This window comes from Phyllostomus hastatus, unplaced genomic scaffold (assembly GCF_019186645.2).
Source record: "Phyllostomus hastatus isolate PE091 unplaced genomic scaffold, TTU_PhHast_1.1 phas_contig_495, whole genome shotgun sequence".
Lineage (NCBI taxonomy): Eukaryota > Metazoa > Chordata > Mammalia > Chiroptera > Phyllostomidae > Phyllostomus > Phyllostomus hastatus.
This window is the reverse complement of record NW_025333895.1, coordinates 6,077,106-6,094,659: the sequence shown is the minus strand read 5'-3', so window position 1 is coordinate 6,094,659 and position 17,554 is coordinate 6,077,106. Positions and strand designations below refer to the sequence as shown.

Genomic DNA, 17,554 nt, shown 5'->3' with positions numbered 1-17,554 from the left:
ACTGAAGGTTCAAGTGAGACTCTGGACTTAATGGTGAGATGCTGGCTACAGCTGCTAGCCCCCTAGGTCTCTTTATTAATAAGTTCAGAACCTTTTGCTGATTTCTCTCAAATGGCCATGCAGAGGATTAACGGGAGAAAAGAGCCTGCAGAATGCTGGCGGCCTCATCTGCAAATATTCGGCTGTGCCCACGCGGAGGGCGCAGGGAACAGCATGCACCGTGTGCAGCGTCCCATACCCCTCGACAAAACGCGGCTGGGAGTTGTGAAACGTATTGATCTCGATTTCTGGAAACCGCGGGCCGGAGAGACTCTGTCCATTAACAAGGTAAGTGCTCGGAGCCAGAAAATACAGCTCTTCTTTTCTCCTGATGACTAACAGGAGGGACAGAAGCGTAACTGCCCTAGGAAGGTAAAGGCCCCTCCGGAAGGCAGGTGCGCAGATAACGCCCTCAATCACACGCGGTCTAGGCGCCGCTCCCGCCAGACAAGCCCGCGGGGACTGCGGGCGCCGTCTGGGAGCCGCCGTCCGGGTGGCCGTCCGGTTCCGACAGCCTGGGGCAGACGTTTGTGCGTGCGACCTGAGACGTGAACTGTTTCTTTACACAGACAGGAGTGTTCACACCCAAACGCTAAACCTTCAGGTCATCACAGTGTGAATCTACACAATTACTCCAAAATGGTTCCCACGCCTGAAAGTCATGGCACGCTCCTCTTTCGGAGCCCCAAGCGGACCCGAGGAATTAGTCATGAAAGGTTACATTTTTTTCCATGTATATAAAAACATGCACTTCTTTTGGAAAAGGAGATTACAGAATACATACTTTTGTACACCTGGATTTTTTTCACATAATAATATACCGCAGCCAGTGTCGCCCCAATAAACTCAGTAAAAACAAAAAAACAAAACATCACGGACACACGCGCACAGGTTCACGGTGGGGCCTGGCGGCTGGACGCCCACACAGGTCGATGGGACTCCGGCCCGCCTACCCCGTGAATATTCGAGTGCCATCCGGCGCATTTCGCGGTCCCTCTCACAACTCGTGGGAGACAAGGTAGGATAAGGGAAGCGCAAGTTCTCTGCAGAAACACATGTAATGGACACTCTGCCAGGGTGCTGGTGACAGGCACTTCTTACTGGCTTTCCATCTGGCGAGGGATGGAGTGTGTAAATAAACCAACGAAACGGTGAATGAGTGGATACATGAATGGAAGCAAATGGGTGTTTCTAGCAAGACCCTGTCGTCAGTGGGGATGGTGGAAAACCGGCAGACGGACCGCAGAGAGGCCACCACCGGTTCCCGTGTGTAAGCTCCGAGCCATGCACCAGAACGCAGCCGTTCTTCGGAGAGAAGTAGGAGCTCCGGCGCCTACAGTGGCCCGGAAAGACGGAGCGCTGCATCCAGCAAACCGTCCGATTACTTCCCAGCTGATGCTCAAAGGCGGAGAGCCCGCTACAAAGACCCCTGTATTATTAGCAAGGCAAGTAAGAACTCAAGTGCAGGAGGACCGCTGAGAGACACCAGCCTGAACACCCCCTCAGCCACCCCCTCAGACGGACGCGGGGGTCCTGTTCAGGAGCGGCCGACGCACCCCGCTCAGCCGGCCGGCTCGCGGCCCCCGGGAAGGGCAAAGCCACGTGTGACAACTTACCTCCGTCATCCAGGGGCCGTTTCTGCACTCCGTACCCGTACACGGAGGGGTCCACTAGAGGTGCGGAATTGTTCAAGTGAGGAAGTGAGTCAATTTTAGCAGCAATCTACAGAGAGAAGCAGATTGCAACATTCAGGAACAAGTCAGGGCTCCGCCAGGGGGAGAGACGCGAGCCCCCTCAGAGGGCCACTGCCCCCCTTCGCCCCAACCCCCGTGGCTGGCCGGCCAGGCCGGGGTCGGCATTCTCTTTGGGTCTTAATGTGTCTCTAGAAATAGAACAGTTCCAAAAATGGGTCTTTTACCAGCAAATCAGTATTTTTAAGCCATCACTTAAAATGCAGGTACACTGCATTTGAAGAAAAACAGCAGGCTGACATTACAAAAAACAGCTCAGAAGGTTTTTACCCCAGGATTGCTTTAAAAACCAAATTCCCCAACAATATTGAAAAGGCTGTGTTTGCTCCAAGGTGACAGCTCTGTAGGGCTGTATCCATCCTACTAATTCCAAGGTCTACGACAGTGGCGCTGCCATCTGCAGAGACACGACACGCTAAGCCGCTCCTGGCTCCTCGCCGGCAGTGCCTGCACAGTGGGGGGCCGAGGACCGCCTACCCGGGCTGTGCGGCCGCAGCGCTGCCCTGGAGCGAGGGGGAGCCTCTCTGAGAGACCCCCACTTTTCACGTTTACTGTCAATTAAAAACAGAGCACAGCTACGGAAAATTTCCCGCCAGAAACAAACGCTATGTAGAACTCCTTACTTACCTGCCATGTGCTCACTGGAAAATTAAATGACCTTCGTATAAATCGACACTCTGATTTAATCAAAAGCAACGTTTTCATGGCAGTTCTGAGTTTGTCCCTATCTTCCCAAAAGTCTGACACCTTCTGGGACCAACACAAGAATAAATTACCTTACACAAACAGCCAGAGATAATCCTGAAAACCCACGGCAAGATTTAAACACCAGGTACCCTCGGGTGGGGCCTTGTCCCTCCTTTTACTGGCTCTGAGACGTGGGGCGAGTCCCTCTCGTCTCCACTCACAACCCTCTGGGTGTGACACCACCTGCTCCCCAGGCTTTGAGAAGAGGAGAGCTGTGCACACCGAGGGCACGTCCCCAGGGCCCGGGCTGTGAAACCAGGCGGTTCACTCAGGAAACGCTGGTCGCCCACCGTGTGCCGGGCTGTTCCAGGCGCCAGGCCACTGCAGCGAGCGAGAGGAACCAGGCCCCGACTCTGGAGTTGGTGGCCGCTGGGGAGGCACAGACACACGACAGAGTGACCGTTTCAGCCGGCAGCAAGCATGACGCCAGTGACAGGAGACGGGGACACGCAGAGTGGGCCAGGAGAGCCGCTCTGAGCGGGGCGATCGGGGCGGGCCGCTCCGCGGCGACCGGGGCCCTGAGCGCGCAGCAGGAGCGGGCTGTGCAGAACGCGAGGAGAGCTGCCCGCGCAGGAGGAAGGGTCTGTGCGCAGGCCCCGCGGCAGGAGCAGGCTCCGCAGCGGGGGGCTGACAGAGGGGGGGTTAACATCGCCGGAGTGGAGGGAATGGACGTGTTCCAAAGGGGAGGGGGGGCAAGGGCCTGTTCACACGGGCTCTCCAGGTCACGGAAAGGGGCCTGGAGTTTACAGGAAGGGGGGTCTGACCAGCTACAAGACCTCCTAAGGGAGCGGGGTGCTGACCTGTTTTTGGAGGTCTCCTCGGACCAGGCAAACGGGGGCCAGAGCAGGACCGCCCACAGAGAGCCACTCCAGCCCAGGGGTGAGCCAGCGGCGCCTGGAGAACCGCCTGCCTCCCTAAGGAAAGCCCGACCGGGGCGCCGCGCCCCTTCGTGATCATCGAGGACCGTACAGTGTGTGCGAAGCCATACACGTGCGCACACAGATTCACTACTTGGACTTTTAAAGAAAAAGTTTGCCGATCCCTGTCTAAGCTAGAGACGGTGGTGGCCTAGACAGCTACTTGCTTAAAAACACGATTTTAGGTAAACACTTACAATACTAAGCTAGACTACTGGTGAAAACCCCCACCTCCCACATCCAGGTAAGTCTCTCAGGGCAAGGGGTCATCTGCTCGTAAACAAAGTGCTGCGCACATCTTGCCCAACGCCACCCCCCCACCCGCGTGCAGCCCTGCTCCCCGCGCTTGTTTCGGGTGAGCCGGCAGAGGCTGGCTACTCGCTGAAGGCGCAGAAGCAAGGACTCGGCTGGGGAAGCAGGCAGGTGAAGAAGGGGAGGCCCTGGTGTCGGCCCTGGTAGACCGAGCAGCAGTGCACTGACTGGCGGGCGTGAGGGTTCCCGAGATCACCGGCCTCGCTGGTTTTAAGGGCGCACCACAACCTACTCAGGAGGACAGAGACGGCGACCCCGAGACACAGAGGAAAGGGCATGACTGCCGGCGGAGCCCCCTGACAGTGCGCATGTGACGGAACCCCCAAAGACAGGGCCTCAGGCTGCAGGCCCCTCCCAGCTCCCCTCCCACGATGCCTCTTGGCTTCCAGATCTTTTGCCTTCCTGCCAACAAAGCTAGAATGTTACTCCTGAGGCCGTGGCCCTCCTTGTCTTCCCCCAGAGCCCACATGCTGAAGGTGTTACAATAGCTTCCTGCTCCTAGCGTTGATTGTATCAGTAAGCGTCCTTCCAGGACGGGACCAAAGCTTTCAGACTTGTTCTTAAATCATGCTCGCTTCAGAATCTGCAACTCGGGAAATTTCCAGCAGTGGGGAAGGGGTGCAGCTCTGCAGGCAACAGGCTGCATTTAAACCCTGGCCGGCTAAGTGTCAGCTCCAAGTTCAACATCAATGCTACACAACTGTGCCATAATTTACACTGATACTACATTCTCCATTACAATACACCATAAAAAAAAATGTATTCCTCTCTTTATACAAATGTAAACTAATTCCAAGAAATGACACTGTGTACTAAAATCACCAGTTGAAAAATTCAGTGAGTGTTTACTATGTGCTAGGCACTCTGCTAGGAGATTTAGTATTTATTTATTTATTTTCCTCGCCTGAGGTCATTTTTTCATTGCTTTTTAGGGAGAGAAGGAAACGTTGATATGAGAGAAGCATCAACTGGTTGCCTCCCGCACGCACCCTGACCAGGAACCACCCACAACCCACAGTATGTGCCCTGACTGGGAATCGAACCCACAACCTTTTGGTCATGGGCCAATGCTCCCCACCAACTGAGCCACACGGGCCAGGGCGACTGCTGGCATTTTAAACACGGTATCTCATTTACTCCTTATGATGATTCTCTAGGAGGCTGGCATTATTCTTCCCACTTTTAAGATAAGGAAAAGTGAGGCTCAGAGAACCTGAGTGGCCTTGTCCAAAGTCACACATCTCGTAAGTGGCCACAAATGGTGTCCCAGCCCAGGCCTGCCGGACCCAGGTCTGTCACCACAGCACCAAGGACCTCCCTTCCCTCCACCTAACGCTTTCCTTAACGGACTTCACTTCTCGAGGATGTAAAACCTGGTGATTCACAGCACGCCACACATCATGACTAACCATTCTGAACAGCAGCTGCTCAAGGGAAGTAGGGTACATTCTCAGTGAATGGCACAGGACACTGAAGCCAGAATATTCCGACAAAACCAAGGCCGCTCCAGTCATCTGAAAGCATGACCCTGAGCCCTGGCCAGGTAGCTCAAGCTGTTTAGAGCATCATCCCGAACGCCAAGGTCACAGGTTCGATCCCTGGTCAAGGAACATACAAGAATCAGCCAATAAATCCGTAAGTGGAACAACAAATCAATGTTTCTCCCCCTCCTTTCCTCTCTATCTCTAAAATCAATAAATTAAAAAATGATTTTAAATAAATGAAAGTATGACCTTAAGGGGGCTGTGCTACTAATTTTTCTACCACTTTGGCTGCTTTCCCCCTTTTCGGGGGTAGGTGGGGGAAGAGAATGGGCTCTCTCACTGCCTGTGCTGCTTTGAGCGCAGTGAGAGATGAGCTATATGGCAATTAACTATGCCCAGAGCACCCTCTCAGGTGACCTCTGACGACAGGCTGTAGTTCACCCCGCAGACCCAAAGAGGAGGCTGTGCACACTCGCACAACGGCACGCCCACGGAACGTTCCACTGCCTGGAAGCAGGCAAGGCCGTCGGGTGCCACCGAGCCATCCGCGCACCGCACCCACGCTATGAATAGAGCTGCTGCTGATCCTCGTGCACCCAGCGCATAGAGGCGAACACTCACGCCGCCCGGGGAGCAGGAGCCCGACCTGCCTCCCCGGAACCCCTGCTCTGCAGTTCCCCCGATTGGCCTTGCCCGGGCCCCAGAGAACGCACAGGCGGGACTGGGCGTGGCCAGAGCAGCCTCACTATGGCTGAGGGAGGCCCCGGAGGGCAGGGTCTGGAGTCCCGGCGCATGGGGGGCAAGTCCCAGTCCTGCACCCCACTGTCTGGCCAGCTACCTCGACCAGGCAGTACACCCCGCCTACCGTACTCTCCCTGAGACCCCGACTGCGCCCTCATGTGATCCCCGCAGCGGCCTTGGGAGCCTCCTGCAGCCACAGCCAAGGGGACACCAAGGGGACCACACAGAGCACCCAGACGATGCCAGGCACGTGGTAAGAAGCCAGAGGTGTCTGCTGCTCCAACCCTTAACTGAAGAGTAACAGAAGAGCGCCTGGACACGCGTGCGGCTCCACAGACCAGCACGCCTGAGCCAGAGCGCCCAGGTGAGAAATGCAACATCACCGCCCCGCCCCCCGCCTGCCCCCCAAGCCTGCCTCGGGCCCCCTTAGGACCTGCCCCGCCCCACCTCCTGACCTCTAGCATTAGCTACTACTTTAAAAAAAATTACCCCTACCCTCAAGATCTCCCTTTTACACCAGGAAACTGAGGCTTAAGGAAGGCGGATGACTCGTCGGTGACTCAGCTGGTAATGGTAGAACCAGGACTTGAACTCCTGTAGTCTGAACCCAATCTCTTTTTTTTTTAAATTTATTTATTTATTTATTTTTAGAGAGGGAAGGGAGAGAGAAAGAGAGAGAGAGAGAAACATCAATGTGCGGTTGCTGGGGGTTATGGCCTGCAACCCAGGCATGTACCCTGACTGGGAATCGAACCTGCGACACTTTGGTTCGCAGCCCAAGCTCAATCCACTGAGCTACGCCAGCCAGGGCTTGAACCCAAACTCTTAAAAACCACTTCACTGCATGGGCCCCTGGAACTGCGTGGCCATCAAACGAGGGAACACACCTGAAAGTTGCCTGGCACTGAGTATAACCCCGGCTCAACCCACGGTCGCCACGGTTACCGTGAGGGATGGGCCCCCCACGGATCCTGCCCTATTTCCCGGCATTAGCCGAAGCGAGGAACTCTGCATGCCCGTCAAAAAAGATAGCAGCTCTTCGCAGTAGCTCTTCCTACGACCTCACACCACCCGCATCCGGGAGGCACTAAGTGCTCCCCAAGGAAGGTGTCGGTCATCCTGTTCCTCACTCCACGGAGCGCTCTGAGGAGCAGCCCTGTCTCAATCGCCTCGGCACCCCAGGGACAAAGATTCCTTAACTGGGAGCGCCAGGGCTCAGCTTCGGAACCTCTCGAATTTATATACAGAACCATTCAACGTTGCTGGGGAAAGGTTCAACGTTTTCAAGAGTCTTTAAAAGGTCCGTGTTGTAAAAGAAGTTCAAGAACAGCTTCCCTGACGCACGGCGAAGTGCCCGGCACACAGAAGGTGCCCGTTAAGCACGTGCTAAGCTTCCAGTGGCCGCACGGAGAAGCCGGTCTGCGTGCGGGACGCCAAGCTGAGCGGCAGAGGCTGTAAGCTGAAACGCTGTTCCGGCCGGGACTCCCCCACCGCAGGCCCTACAGATGACCTGTCTGTCCCCTTCGTCCCGTCCGCCTCCACCAGCAGGACTTCCCTGCTTTGTTCACAGACTCTGCTGGCGTCTCGCCGAAATGGAAGACTACCAGCTGCCTCTGCAAGGGAGCCACGTCCTCCGTAAAATGCAGAGGACACGGTGCAAGGACTACACATGCACCATTTGCGTGCCTCTGAGAAAACTGCTTCATCTCCCTTTGGCTTATTTTTCAAGTACAGAACGGAAGTGTAACCCTTGTCCTCAATACTGCACCTGGTGGTTGTGAGAATTCAGTCCCCAGTAGGAGAAACCAGCTGCAAACGTGTCTTACTCATCTTTGCACTGTCTCCACACCCAGCAAGAAGCCCCGGATGCGGCGGACGCTCACACAACGGCAGGTAATCGGACTCAGATCACTGCTCCCACTAACACTGCTCCGTCTCCAGGTGATTCGTTATCATCTGGTATCAGGATGCAAGGCCAGGGCGTGCCTCCGAAAGAAATCCTATTCTTTCCCAAGTGTCTTAATAACAAAACTGAAAACACAGAACACTTGCAAGAGGGATGGCTCTTCAGCGTGAGGGGCCGCAGAGGAAAGCTGGGCAGAGGGCAGTCTGGACAGACGCCCCACACAGCACGGCCCTCACGCGACGTCATCCAAGGGTTCTTGGAACTGTGCCGAAACAACATATAAAGAAACAAATTTTACCGCACGCTAATCGACAGAAATAAGAGTCAAGTTCCTATGGCATCTCATCATTGTAACAAAACACGGAATGAAAAGACCTTTTTTGAGGACCTGCTGTATAACATAGAACGGAAGAGCCAAAGTAATGTGGCCAAAAGTTTCTTTTTTCAAATTCAGCTAGATGCAAGCTCTGAGTATCGGTGGGCTTGCAGGGACCCCTCAGATTACCCAGCTCCACACTTCCCCGAGTCTGACGCACCGAACGGGATGTGGCTTTGTGGAAAGAGAGCACGAGGGAAGACGCTTCCAACGCCCTTCCCAACCGCTGTGGGCCTCGGTGCATGAGAGCGTGGGCCAGGCAACGAGAAGTCTCGCAGGAAAGAGGCCCATTCACCTTGACTTCACCCGGAGTCCCCTAACTTATCTATCCACGAGCCCCTTCCGTGGGGACATGAGTATTAAAAGCTGGCAGATCGAATGTTGGGGAAGACTAGCTTACTCCAAGGTCACGTAGCTGCTTGCAGATTCAGACTGCCCAACTCTCCACCCTGAGTTTTTTCCATTATCAATTGCAAATGAAAACCAGTGGTGATGGGCTCATAACGTGAAAAAGGATGAGGAGAAAAGGCCACTGGCCAGGCATCCCAATGGGCACGCGAACATGAGTCAAGGGGGGGAGGAAGGCAACCAGAGACGCAGCCCCGGCAAAGGGGCTGAGCCCACCCGGCTCCTGTCGACCGCCGCCGCTGCAAACTACAGGGGCAGTGCGGCCGGATCTTTCCCGGAGAAGCTAGAAATCTCCATCTGCACGTGAACTCCTGCCGGTTACTCAGTGGCAGCACCGTGCGGGCCCCCCTTCGAGAACCCTGCTGTATACAAACTTCTACCGACGCACAATGGGACCTCAGGGGAGACCAAGCTCTGACGACACACACCCGATTCCGAGAGCACAGAGGAGTCTGAGGCACAGACACGGTTCGTGCAGTGTCTGCCTTCAACACCCGAAAGCCGCAGTCAGCACTGCCGTTCAAACGGGAGACCCCGCCGCACCGCTGGGACCCTGCCGCAAGGCCTTGCTCCCTGCAGGGCACCTCCCGGGTCCCGGGGTTCCCGCAGACAGCGGCTCTCTTCACGTGTCCGAGGACGCTAACACGAAGGTACACGCAGGACCGCGTGCCCAGTCAGACGGCCTGAGCTACCCAACCACCGGCCTTGGGGGAGTGTAACTCACAGCGACCGAGCCGTCAGCACCCCTGGCTCTCTGCACCAGAAACACCGCACGCTACACGAGCACAGGCAGTGTCTCCCAGGGGGCACCCGGTGGCCGAAGAACACAGGGTTCTCCTTCCGATGGCGGATGCGCATGCTCTCACACGGAAGCTGCCGCCCGTGTGCAGCGCTCGTGCCAAACCGCCCACCGCCCGGGCTCGGCGTGGGGCAGCAGCCCCGGGAGGCATTTCCTGGAGTACTGCGGAGCTTCTGAGGACCCTTGCTACACAGTATTTTTTCAAAATAAGTGCTGGTAAAAAACAGGTTTGAACGTGACTTTCTATTGAGTCTACAGGGCCTTGACCACGACCGCTTGGGTGCAGAACCAACGTAATGGGGCATTATGGGGCTGGAATACTGCGGAGTTAAGCAAAACAGAGGTACTAAATCAGAAGTCCCAAGAAAACAGCAGCAGTTTGGCCCGAGAATCTCTTCCGAGTAGCTGGTGGCCGGCAGACAGCGGGTCCGGTTTAGGGAAGGCTGCTGGGAACCCGTAACACACTGCGGTGCCGCACTGTCCTGTTCGCGTGCAAATGTGCGTGCCCCTGATGACGGATGCTACTAAACCACCAGCGGCGGGCTTTCTGGACACATTTTGGGATGCTTGGAAAACTAAATCAAACGTTTTTATCTGTTCACCTGTAATCTCCATGAGGTCCCCTTATAACGCAGACAGACAGTCAGGGCAGAGGTGCAGCGAAGCCACAGAACAGGACGACCCACTCCGGCTCTGAGTCCACCTCCCACTCTCGTTAGGATGCCGCCCTCTCCGAACAGGCCGAAGAAACGGCCCTTTGCTACTGCGAACCCGCCCACGACCGCAGCACTGACGCGAGGGTTGGTTAATGCCCAGCAGTATGGGATACTCATCGATGGCACCGAATCAGATCGCATTTCTACACTTCCGTACTTCCCTCCGGGGTGGCTGGACTGGCCGCTGTGCCAAGCACCAACAGCAACAATTGGTTCCCTCTGTTGGAAAAAGTTCAAAGGCTATATATACAGAAGGAGGCTTCCAGATGCCAGGAGGGAAGCTGCGTGGATAGGTGCTGGACTCCAAACACCAGACATACGGGAACCTGCAGGTTCAAATCCCAGCAGGGTCAACTCAGATGCTACTACGATCTCCTAGATAAACTGAGCGCCGGAGAGCGTCCTGCTCCTCGGCACACTTACTAGGGCCTTCTGGACTGCTGCTGGTGTTTATGAGGGCCCGGAGGAGGGAGGGAGCTTTGCAGTCATTTCCATAAACACAGTCTTTTACTTCCAGATACTGTTGGGGAAAAACCACATCTCTGCAACATGCTGTGTCTACAGTGGAGAGGTACAGAACCACCGTCATCCAGATGCCTGAATGACACAAGATCCTCTCGGGCAAGTTTGGCTGTAAGCATGCAATGTTTCAGATTTCTACCGCTGTGTTCTTGCCCAATGCATATCTATAAAGAAACCTAAAATTACCCACAAACCTGTTTGTTTGCTTTAGTTTTTAAAGGCCATCAAATCCTTGGAGATAGTATCGACCTCCAGCAGTTAACATTCAGAAGCAATACACTCACAGCAGTGTCTCCATTGGGCTTATTACCGCTCCAGTCAATGGTGCATTTCAGAGCTGGGAACATTTCCAATGAAGTTTTCTCTGCTAGTAGCAAACACCACTGCTTCCACAATCCACATTAGGTCAGCATTTACCAGAGGGTCTCCCTCCCTCTCGAGCAGGTTGTCCAAGAACATGAGCTCAACCACTGGCTCAAGAGAAGCAGAAAATCTTCTCAATGGTTCAAAATTCATTTTACGTTCAACTACAGGCCTCCGGCCAGCTGAGGCTCTGCGCTCTTTAGGGCAGTGACTATACTTCTTCCTGGGCACAGAAGGCCGACAAGGTGACTGTCACACATCGGCACAGAGTGAAAGCCATTACATATTAGTAGCCAGTGAGAAACAAGGTTCAGGACCCTGCAGAGCAGAGGAGAGCAGTGTGACACGCCGGCAAGCAGGGCACTGGAGGGGAGCTGGATGGCATGTTCATCCATGACAGCACCGGCTGGCTCTGGAGTCTAAGGAAGGTGGACACTCACTACTGTACTGGCTGGTGCCTGGGCAGTAAGCAACAAGTCACCGGATAAAAGTTTAGGTGGAACCACAGGTTTGGAAAGTTCTGGGATCCAACATAATGTCTACAGGAGCGTCAGTGTTAAAATGGAAAGCCAGTGTCTGGGAAACAGGTAGGGTTCCCGCCCCTGGAATACTGGAAAGAGATGGAAAAGACCGTGTCTTCTCGTGACCGAGTGGATCTTCTACCACAGTCCTGTGGCTCTCTGTTAGGAATCAAGCAGTAATTAGTTACAGCCCAACTTTGAAAACATCGGTTAGTACGCCTACACTTAAACAGGAGGAGATGCTGGACACCAGACCCTGGCAGGAGCCGCAGTGGCCCAGCTGGCTCGCCCGTGAGCTTTACACACAGCTCAGGGACGTGCTCTGGTCAAAGCACCGTGTCCGAGGTCCCATATGGCAGGCCCCGTGTTCATTCTCCAAGGAAACTTGTGAACTCTTAAAAGTCAGTTTATTTAAGTCTGACAAAATGCACGACATTGTCGGATGGTAAATTTTCACTGCTGGAATGAGTCTGTATCACATTCTCCCTGCAAAACTCTTGCCCATAAGGAATCTCTGCGTCTTACGGACCACCCACAACTCCTTAACATTTTCCTCTCTCGCCTCTCCAAGAAGACCCTCAAAACTAAAAACCCTCAAACCTTTCCACTCCACCCTCGAAATACAGAAAGTCCGAAGACTATGTTTTCCAAGTTTTACGGAGCTGCTGGGCCTCAGACAGCCGCCTCCTGTCTATACCCGGATCCTCCCCGTGAGCTCCCCTGTCACCTCCTCTCGCGAACCTCAGAACCCCACCCTCGCTGGCTGCCCTGAAGGTCCAGCTCTGGCCACAAGCGATGGGGCCAGGCTTCCCGGGCAAACCCTGTCCCAGCAGCTGCATGCACCTGGGAGACCCGCCCGACAGGCTGGGCCTGGGCCTCGCGGAGGCGCCTCATCTCTCGGCTCCACCCCGGCTGCAAGAGCCCCCAGGAACCGCCAAACCCGGTTGGGGCGTCAGCACGAGCTCCCTCCAGACCCCAGGCCGGACCCCCTCCTCCCCACCGGGCTCGGCCCGGCCCCGCCTCGGGCTCCCGTGCTCCCGCCAGCCGGCCACGCCCGTACCTGCCGGACCCGGTGCAAGGCGTCCACGAAGCCCTCGGCCTTCATCCCCACCGGAGCGCTCTGCCCCTGCACCAGCTCCGCCATTACCGCCCCCGCCGCCGCTCCGCTGCCCCGTCCGGCCTCCCCCTCCGTTTGGGGACCCGTAGCCGGAAAAGGAAAGTCGCCCCACTTCCGGCGGAAGGGAAGACGGGACAGTGGACGCGAGAGGAGCCGCGTCTGCTGGGCGAGTCAGAACACGTGACCGCGGTCCGGCCGGAAGTGGGGGGCGGGGCCGACGCGGGAGGCCGCCGTCGGGTCTCGAGGTACAGGTTGCGGCCCCGCCCATCCCAGACGTGATTGGGTCCTGGTTGGTCGATGGTGCGGCCGTGACGGGCTCTTGAAGCTCGAATGTGGCCCGAGGTGTCCGGCTGTCGGCTTTTTGGAAACTGAGAGAAGAGTGACGTGGCTCTCCCAAAAGACAGCACCCGAGCCGTGCGGGTTCCCCGAGAGTCTGACCCAGGCGACCCGCCCAGAAATGGCCATTGGTTTGGAAGATTGGGACGGAGCGCTTTGAAATGGCGCCATGAGGACCCAAAGGGAGGCTGGGGGGCAACGGACAACACCCCCCAAAATCAGTGCCCCATGGTGGCACGGAGTCCCTGGGCCGAGTTCTTGCACCGTAACCAGTTTGCTTGAGGATGGGCTAACGTCACACCTGGGGTTGCCTAGCGACACAGCTCAGGAAGGACGCTCCCACTGGAAATCCAGCTTGGCATCCTCTTACAGTCCTTCCCCTGGGACTCCCAGGAAGCAGGAATCACCCCTGGGGACCACCTTTGCTTCCGTGCCTGCTAAGTCAAGACCGACCGTATTGCAAGAGGGCTTCTTGGAATGCTTACCTTTTTAAGAAACGGTAGTGACTGGGTACAGACATTTCAAAGCAAGGGAAGGAATCTTAGTGTCACTACACACTTGAGCCTTTGAGGTGGCTCTTAGAAATGAGCTCACAAAGCACCCAGGAAAGAACCAAGGCTTAGGGGCTTCTGGACACACCTTGTTGGAGGCAGGGGTGACGCCAAGGAGTTGGGTTTCAGTGGGCAGTCGTGCTGTCCAGCATTTTATGCCCGACTTGAGGTTGGGAAGGCAGAGAAGCTGGAGGAAAGGGAAAGAACGAAGTAAAACCCTGCGTGACTTCTCTTGGTCCCTTGGGTCAGCACGGTAGGAGAGCTTTGGGTTTTGGGGGGAGAAAGGGGTGAAGAATAACTGCCCGATAGTCAAGAGCAGCTCTTCGTTTTTCATGACTTCACCACTAGACTGAATTTCTTCCACATACATCCTGATCCCCCACCCCCCAACCTGTATCCTTATAGTTCGACACATAGTAGGTGCATAGGAAACTGACTTTGAATTCAATAATGCCACATTAGGATAATTCCTAGCTAAGGGAAAAGGAAAGGATTTGGCAAAATGGCAATATTGAAGATCACTTTCTGACAGAAATGTCTCAGCCCACATAGGAAAGCACAGAGTGGGCTGTGTGGCTGTCACCGTGCTATCATAAGGCGGAGATGACACCTGCCAACCCACCTGTCCGTGTTCAGTGTTTTAACTTGGCTATGCCTGTAAAAATCAAGGGTGTGACATCAGCCTTCCAGGACAGGGAAGGTTTCACTGACCCAGATTTTCAGTGATAATTTGTGTTTTGAATATTTTTCAAAACCTCAGATATGTTTATTCATCACATTTCAGCTGTTTCTCTCTCTGAGCATAAATAGTGAAAACAGAGCTATTGGCTGTAATACAAAGTACATTCAAGTTTGGTCCAAAGACCACAGAATACCAAAGGAAGAAGACAAGGTCCCTCTCTTATTCATTGACCAACTTTGGGCAACTTACTTATTTCTGGGGGAACAGAAGAGGAAGACCATGGCAGACTCTTTCAAGTCCGCTGTTATATGTTCTACTAACACCCTGGACTTCATTATCTTCATGTGTATCACAACTGCTTTTAAATCCCTGTGTAATTATTTGTTTACTCTCTGTCTGTTCCGCTGGAATAAAACCTCTGCTGAGACAGGGGCCATCACCAGCACCTAGCTGTCACCAGCACCTAGGACAGTGCCTGGCGTTTCGTTGGCCCTCATCCTGTTCGTGAGAACTCTGCCCTCATGACCTAATCACCCTCCACAGGACTCACCTAACACCACCGGGCATTCGGATCTCAACGCCTGGGTTTCAGTGGATGCAAACATTTAGCATCTAGCAAATGCGGAGGGGTCTTTGTATGCTCTGGATACCTTTGATAAGATCCACGATTTGCAAAAATCTTCTTTCAGTCTATAGCTTTCCAGTATTTTGAAAAGCAAAAGTTTTAAGGTTTGATGGAACCCAGTTTACTCTCTCGTAGACCATACTTTTGGTGTTTCATCCAATAAAAGAACTGCCTAGTTCAAGGTCACAAAGATCATCTCCCATTTTCTTCTAGGAGTTTTATTGTTTTAGGTTTTATATTTAGGTCTGTGATTCATTAAGAGTTAACTTTTGCCTAAGGTGTGTAGTATGGGTCAAACTCATTTTATTTTCATGAGGATGTTCATTTGTTTCACACTAACTGTAAAAGGATGAGACTTTCTCCATGGAATTGCCTTGTACTTTGGTCAAAAGATGAGCCACACAGGTGCGGGTCTACTTCTGCGCCTGCCATCGACACATGTGCACCTGTCTTTTCTCCAGCACCCTGCTGTCTTGATCGCTGTAGCTCTACGGTGAATCTTACAAGGAGGTAGCGTGAGTCCTCCAAGTTTACTCTTCATCAAAATTGTTGTGGCTATTTAAGCTCCCTTATCTGAGCAGAACCATGGCTTGTTGATATCTACAAAATAATCTCACAGAGGTGGTGTTGCATCTGCAGATCAGTCTGGGGAAGATTCCTATCTTAGCAACAGCAAGCCTTCCACTCGGTTAACAGTACATGTCTCTATATTTATTTTGGATTACTTTGATTTCTTTCACCAGTGTTTTGTAGTTTTCAGGATCAAGATCCTGAATATATTTTGTTAGATGTAGACCTAAATTTTTCATGTTTTTGTGTGTGTGTGTGTGCTATTGTAAATGGTATGCTTTTAAAATTTGATTATCTGCTTTTGTTCATTACTGGTATATAGAAATTTATTTTTTACATTAAACTTTTATCCTTAAACTTTGTTAAACTCTTTACTTCTAAAGGTGTTGGGAGGGTAGATTTCTTGAGATGTTTTGTTTTAAGATTTTATTTATTTATTTTTAGAGAGGGAAGGGAGAGGGAGAGAGAGAGAGAGAGAGAGAGAGAGAGAGAGAGAAACATCAATGTGCGGTTGCTGTGGGCTGTGGCCTGCAACCCAGGCATGTGCCCTGACTGGGAATCGAACCTGCGATGCTTTGGTTCGCAGCCCGTGCTCAATCCACTGAGCTGCACCAGCCAGGGCTTCTTGAGATGTTTTTATGTTGGCAATCGTGTCATCTGCAGGTTGGATGGTTTTATTTCTTCCTTTCCCATGTGCATGTCTGTGACCGCTTTCCCTTGCCCGTTGCCTAGCTGGGCCTCCAGTACAGTATCAGGTTGGCGTGGTGAGCGTGGACATCCTTGAAATACCCCTGACCTCAGGCGGGTGGCATTCAGTCTTTTACCGTTGTGCATGGCATTAGCTGTGCATTTTTTGTAGACACCCTGCATCAAGTTAAGGAATGCCCCTTCTGTTCCTAATTAGCTGAGAATCGTTACCATGAATGAATGCTGGATCTGGTCAAATGCTTTTCCATATTAGAGATAGGATAAGGTTTAAAATGTTTTTGGTCTGTTCATGTGGTGAATTACATGGGCTGATTTTTAAATGCTGAATCAACTTTTCTTTCTCATGATAAACCTACTGAATCACGGTGTCTGTCCCCTTTGTTGCATCGTGTACTTTTTGCTGGATACGACTTGCTAATATTTTGTTGAGTGTTTTTGCATTTATGAGGAATATTGGTCTATAGTTTTCTTTACATGTAATATATTTGTCTGGCTTGGTATCAGGGTAACACTGGCCTCACAAGACAATTGGTAGGTATTACCTTCTCTTCTATTTTCTGGAAGAGTTTATGTGCAGTTGGTCTTGTTACTTACTGACATGTTTTATAGAATTTGCTAGTGAAGTCATCTGGGCCTAGAGAGCTTGCTTGTTTGCGTTTTTGTTGTTTGAAGGTTTGAACTATGAATCTTTTAAAAATCCAATCTAACAATCTCTGCCTTTTCATTGGCACGTTTAGATCAGTTGCATTGAATGTAATTATTGATTTGGTGTGACTTAGGGCTACCAATTTAGTGTTTGTTTACTCTTTGTCCCCTCTGTTTTTTGTCACCTGTTTCCCTTTTCTACCTTATTTTGGATTATTTGAAAAATTGTTTAGTACTGCCTTTTAATTTGCCTATTGGCTTTGTGGCTATAGTCTTTTGTATTTCTTTTTTAATGGTTGCCCTCGTGTGTGTAAAAATCAAGTGCTTTAAAACAGGATGTAAATGGTATCAAGGTCTATGTATCCTTCTGTAATCTGGCCTCTTTTTTTGGCCCCGAGTATATTTTTGAGGTTTATCTAAGTTCACGGATGTAGCTATATTTCGCTTACTTTCATTCCATCATTCCACTATCTGAACAAACCAGAAAGTATGTGTGCTTTCTCCTGTGGGTAACCATTTAGATTGTTTCTGCTGTTTCCTGTTACAGAGGATGTTACAGCAAACCTGCTTGAGCTTGTCTCCTTGTGTCCTTGTGGGAGACTTTCTCAAGGATGAGTTCCCGGAGTGGGGGCGGGGCTGTGAAGTTTCCAGTGTGGGTGGGGTGGGGGGCGGGGGCTCAGGGTGGGGGGTAGGGAATATGTCTCATCAGTTTTGCCAG

General features: G+C 52.7%; 1 protein-coding gene across 4 annotated transcripts in view; it reads right to left on the bottom strand.

Moving 5' to 3' along the window:
- The window catches only part of FUBP3 (far upstream element binding protein 3), a 45,988-nt gene extending 33,166 nt beyond the window's left edge, over positions 1 to 12,822 (bottom strand). For 3 of the 4 annotated variants that reach the window (XM_045846361.1, XM_045846363.1, XM_045846362.1), the window contains exons 1-2: positions 12,663 to 12,822; positions 1,656 to 1,761 (exon numbers count right to left, since the gene is read on the bottom strand). In XM_045846361.1, coding sequence (XP_045702317.1) covers positions 1,656 to 1,761; positions 12,663 to 12,746 — 190 coding nt within the window. In that variant the 5' untranslated portion in view covers positions 12,747 to 12,822. Of the gene's footprint in view, positions 1 to 1,655; positions 1,762 to 12,662 lie in introns of those variants that run through there. The other variant, XM_045846364.1, reaches the window with a different exon arrangement.
- Positions 12,823 to 17,554: the final 4,732 nt, after the last annotated feature.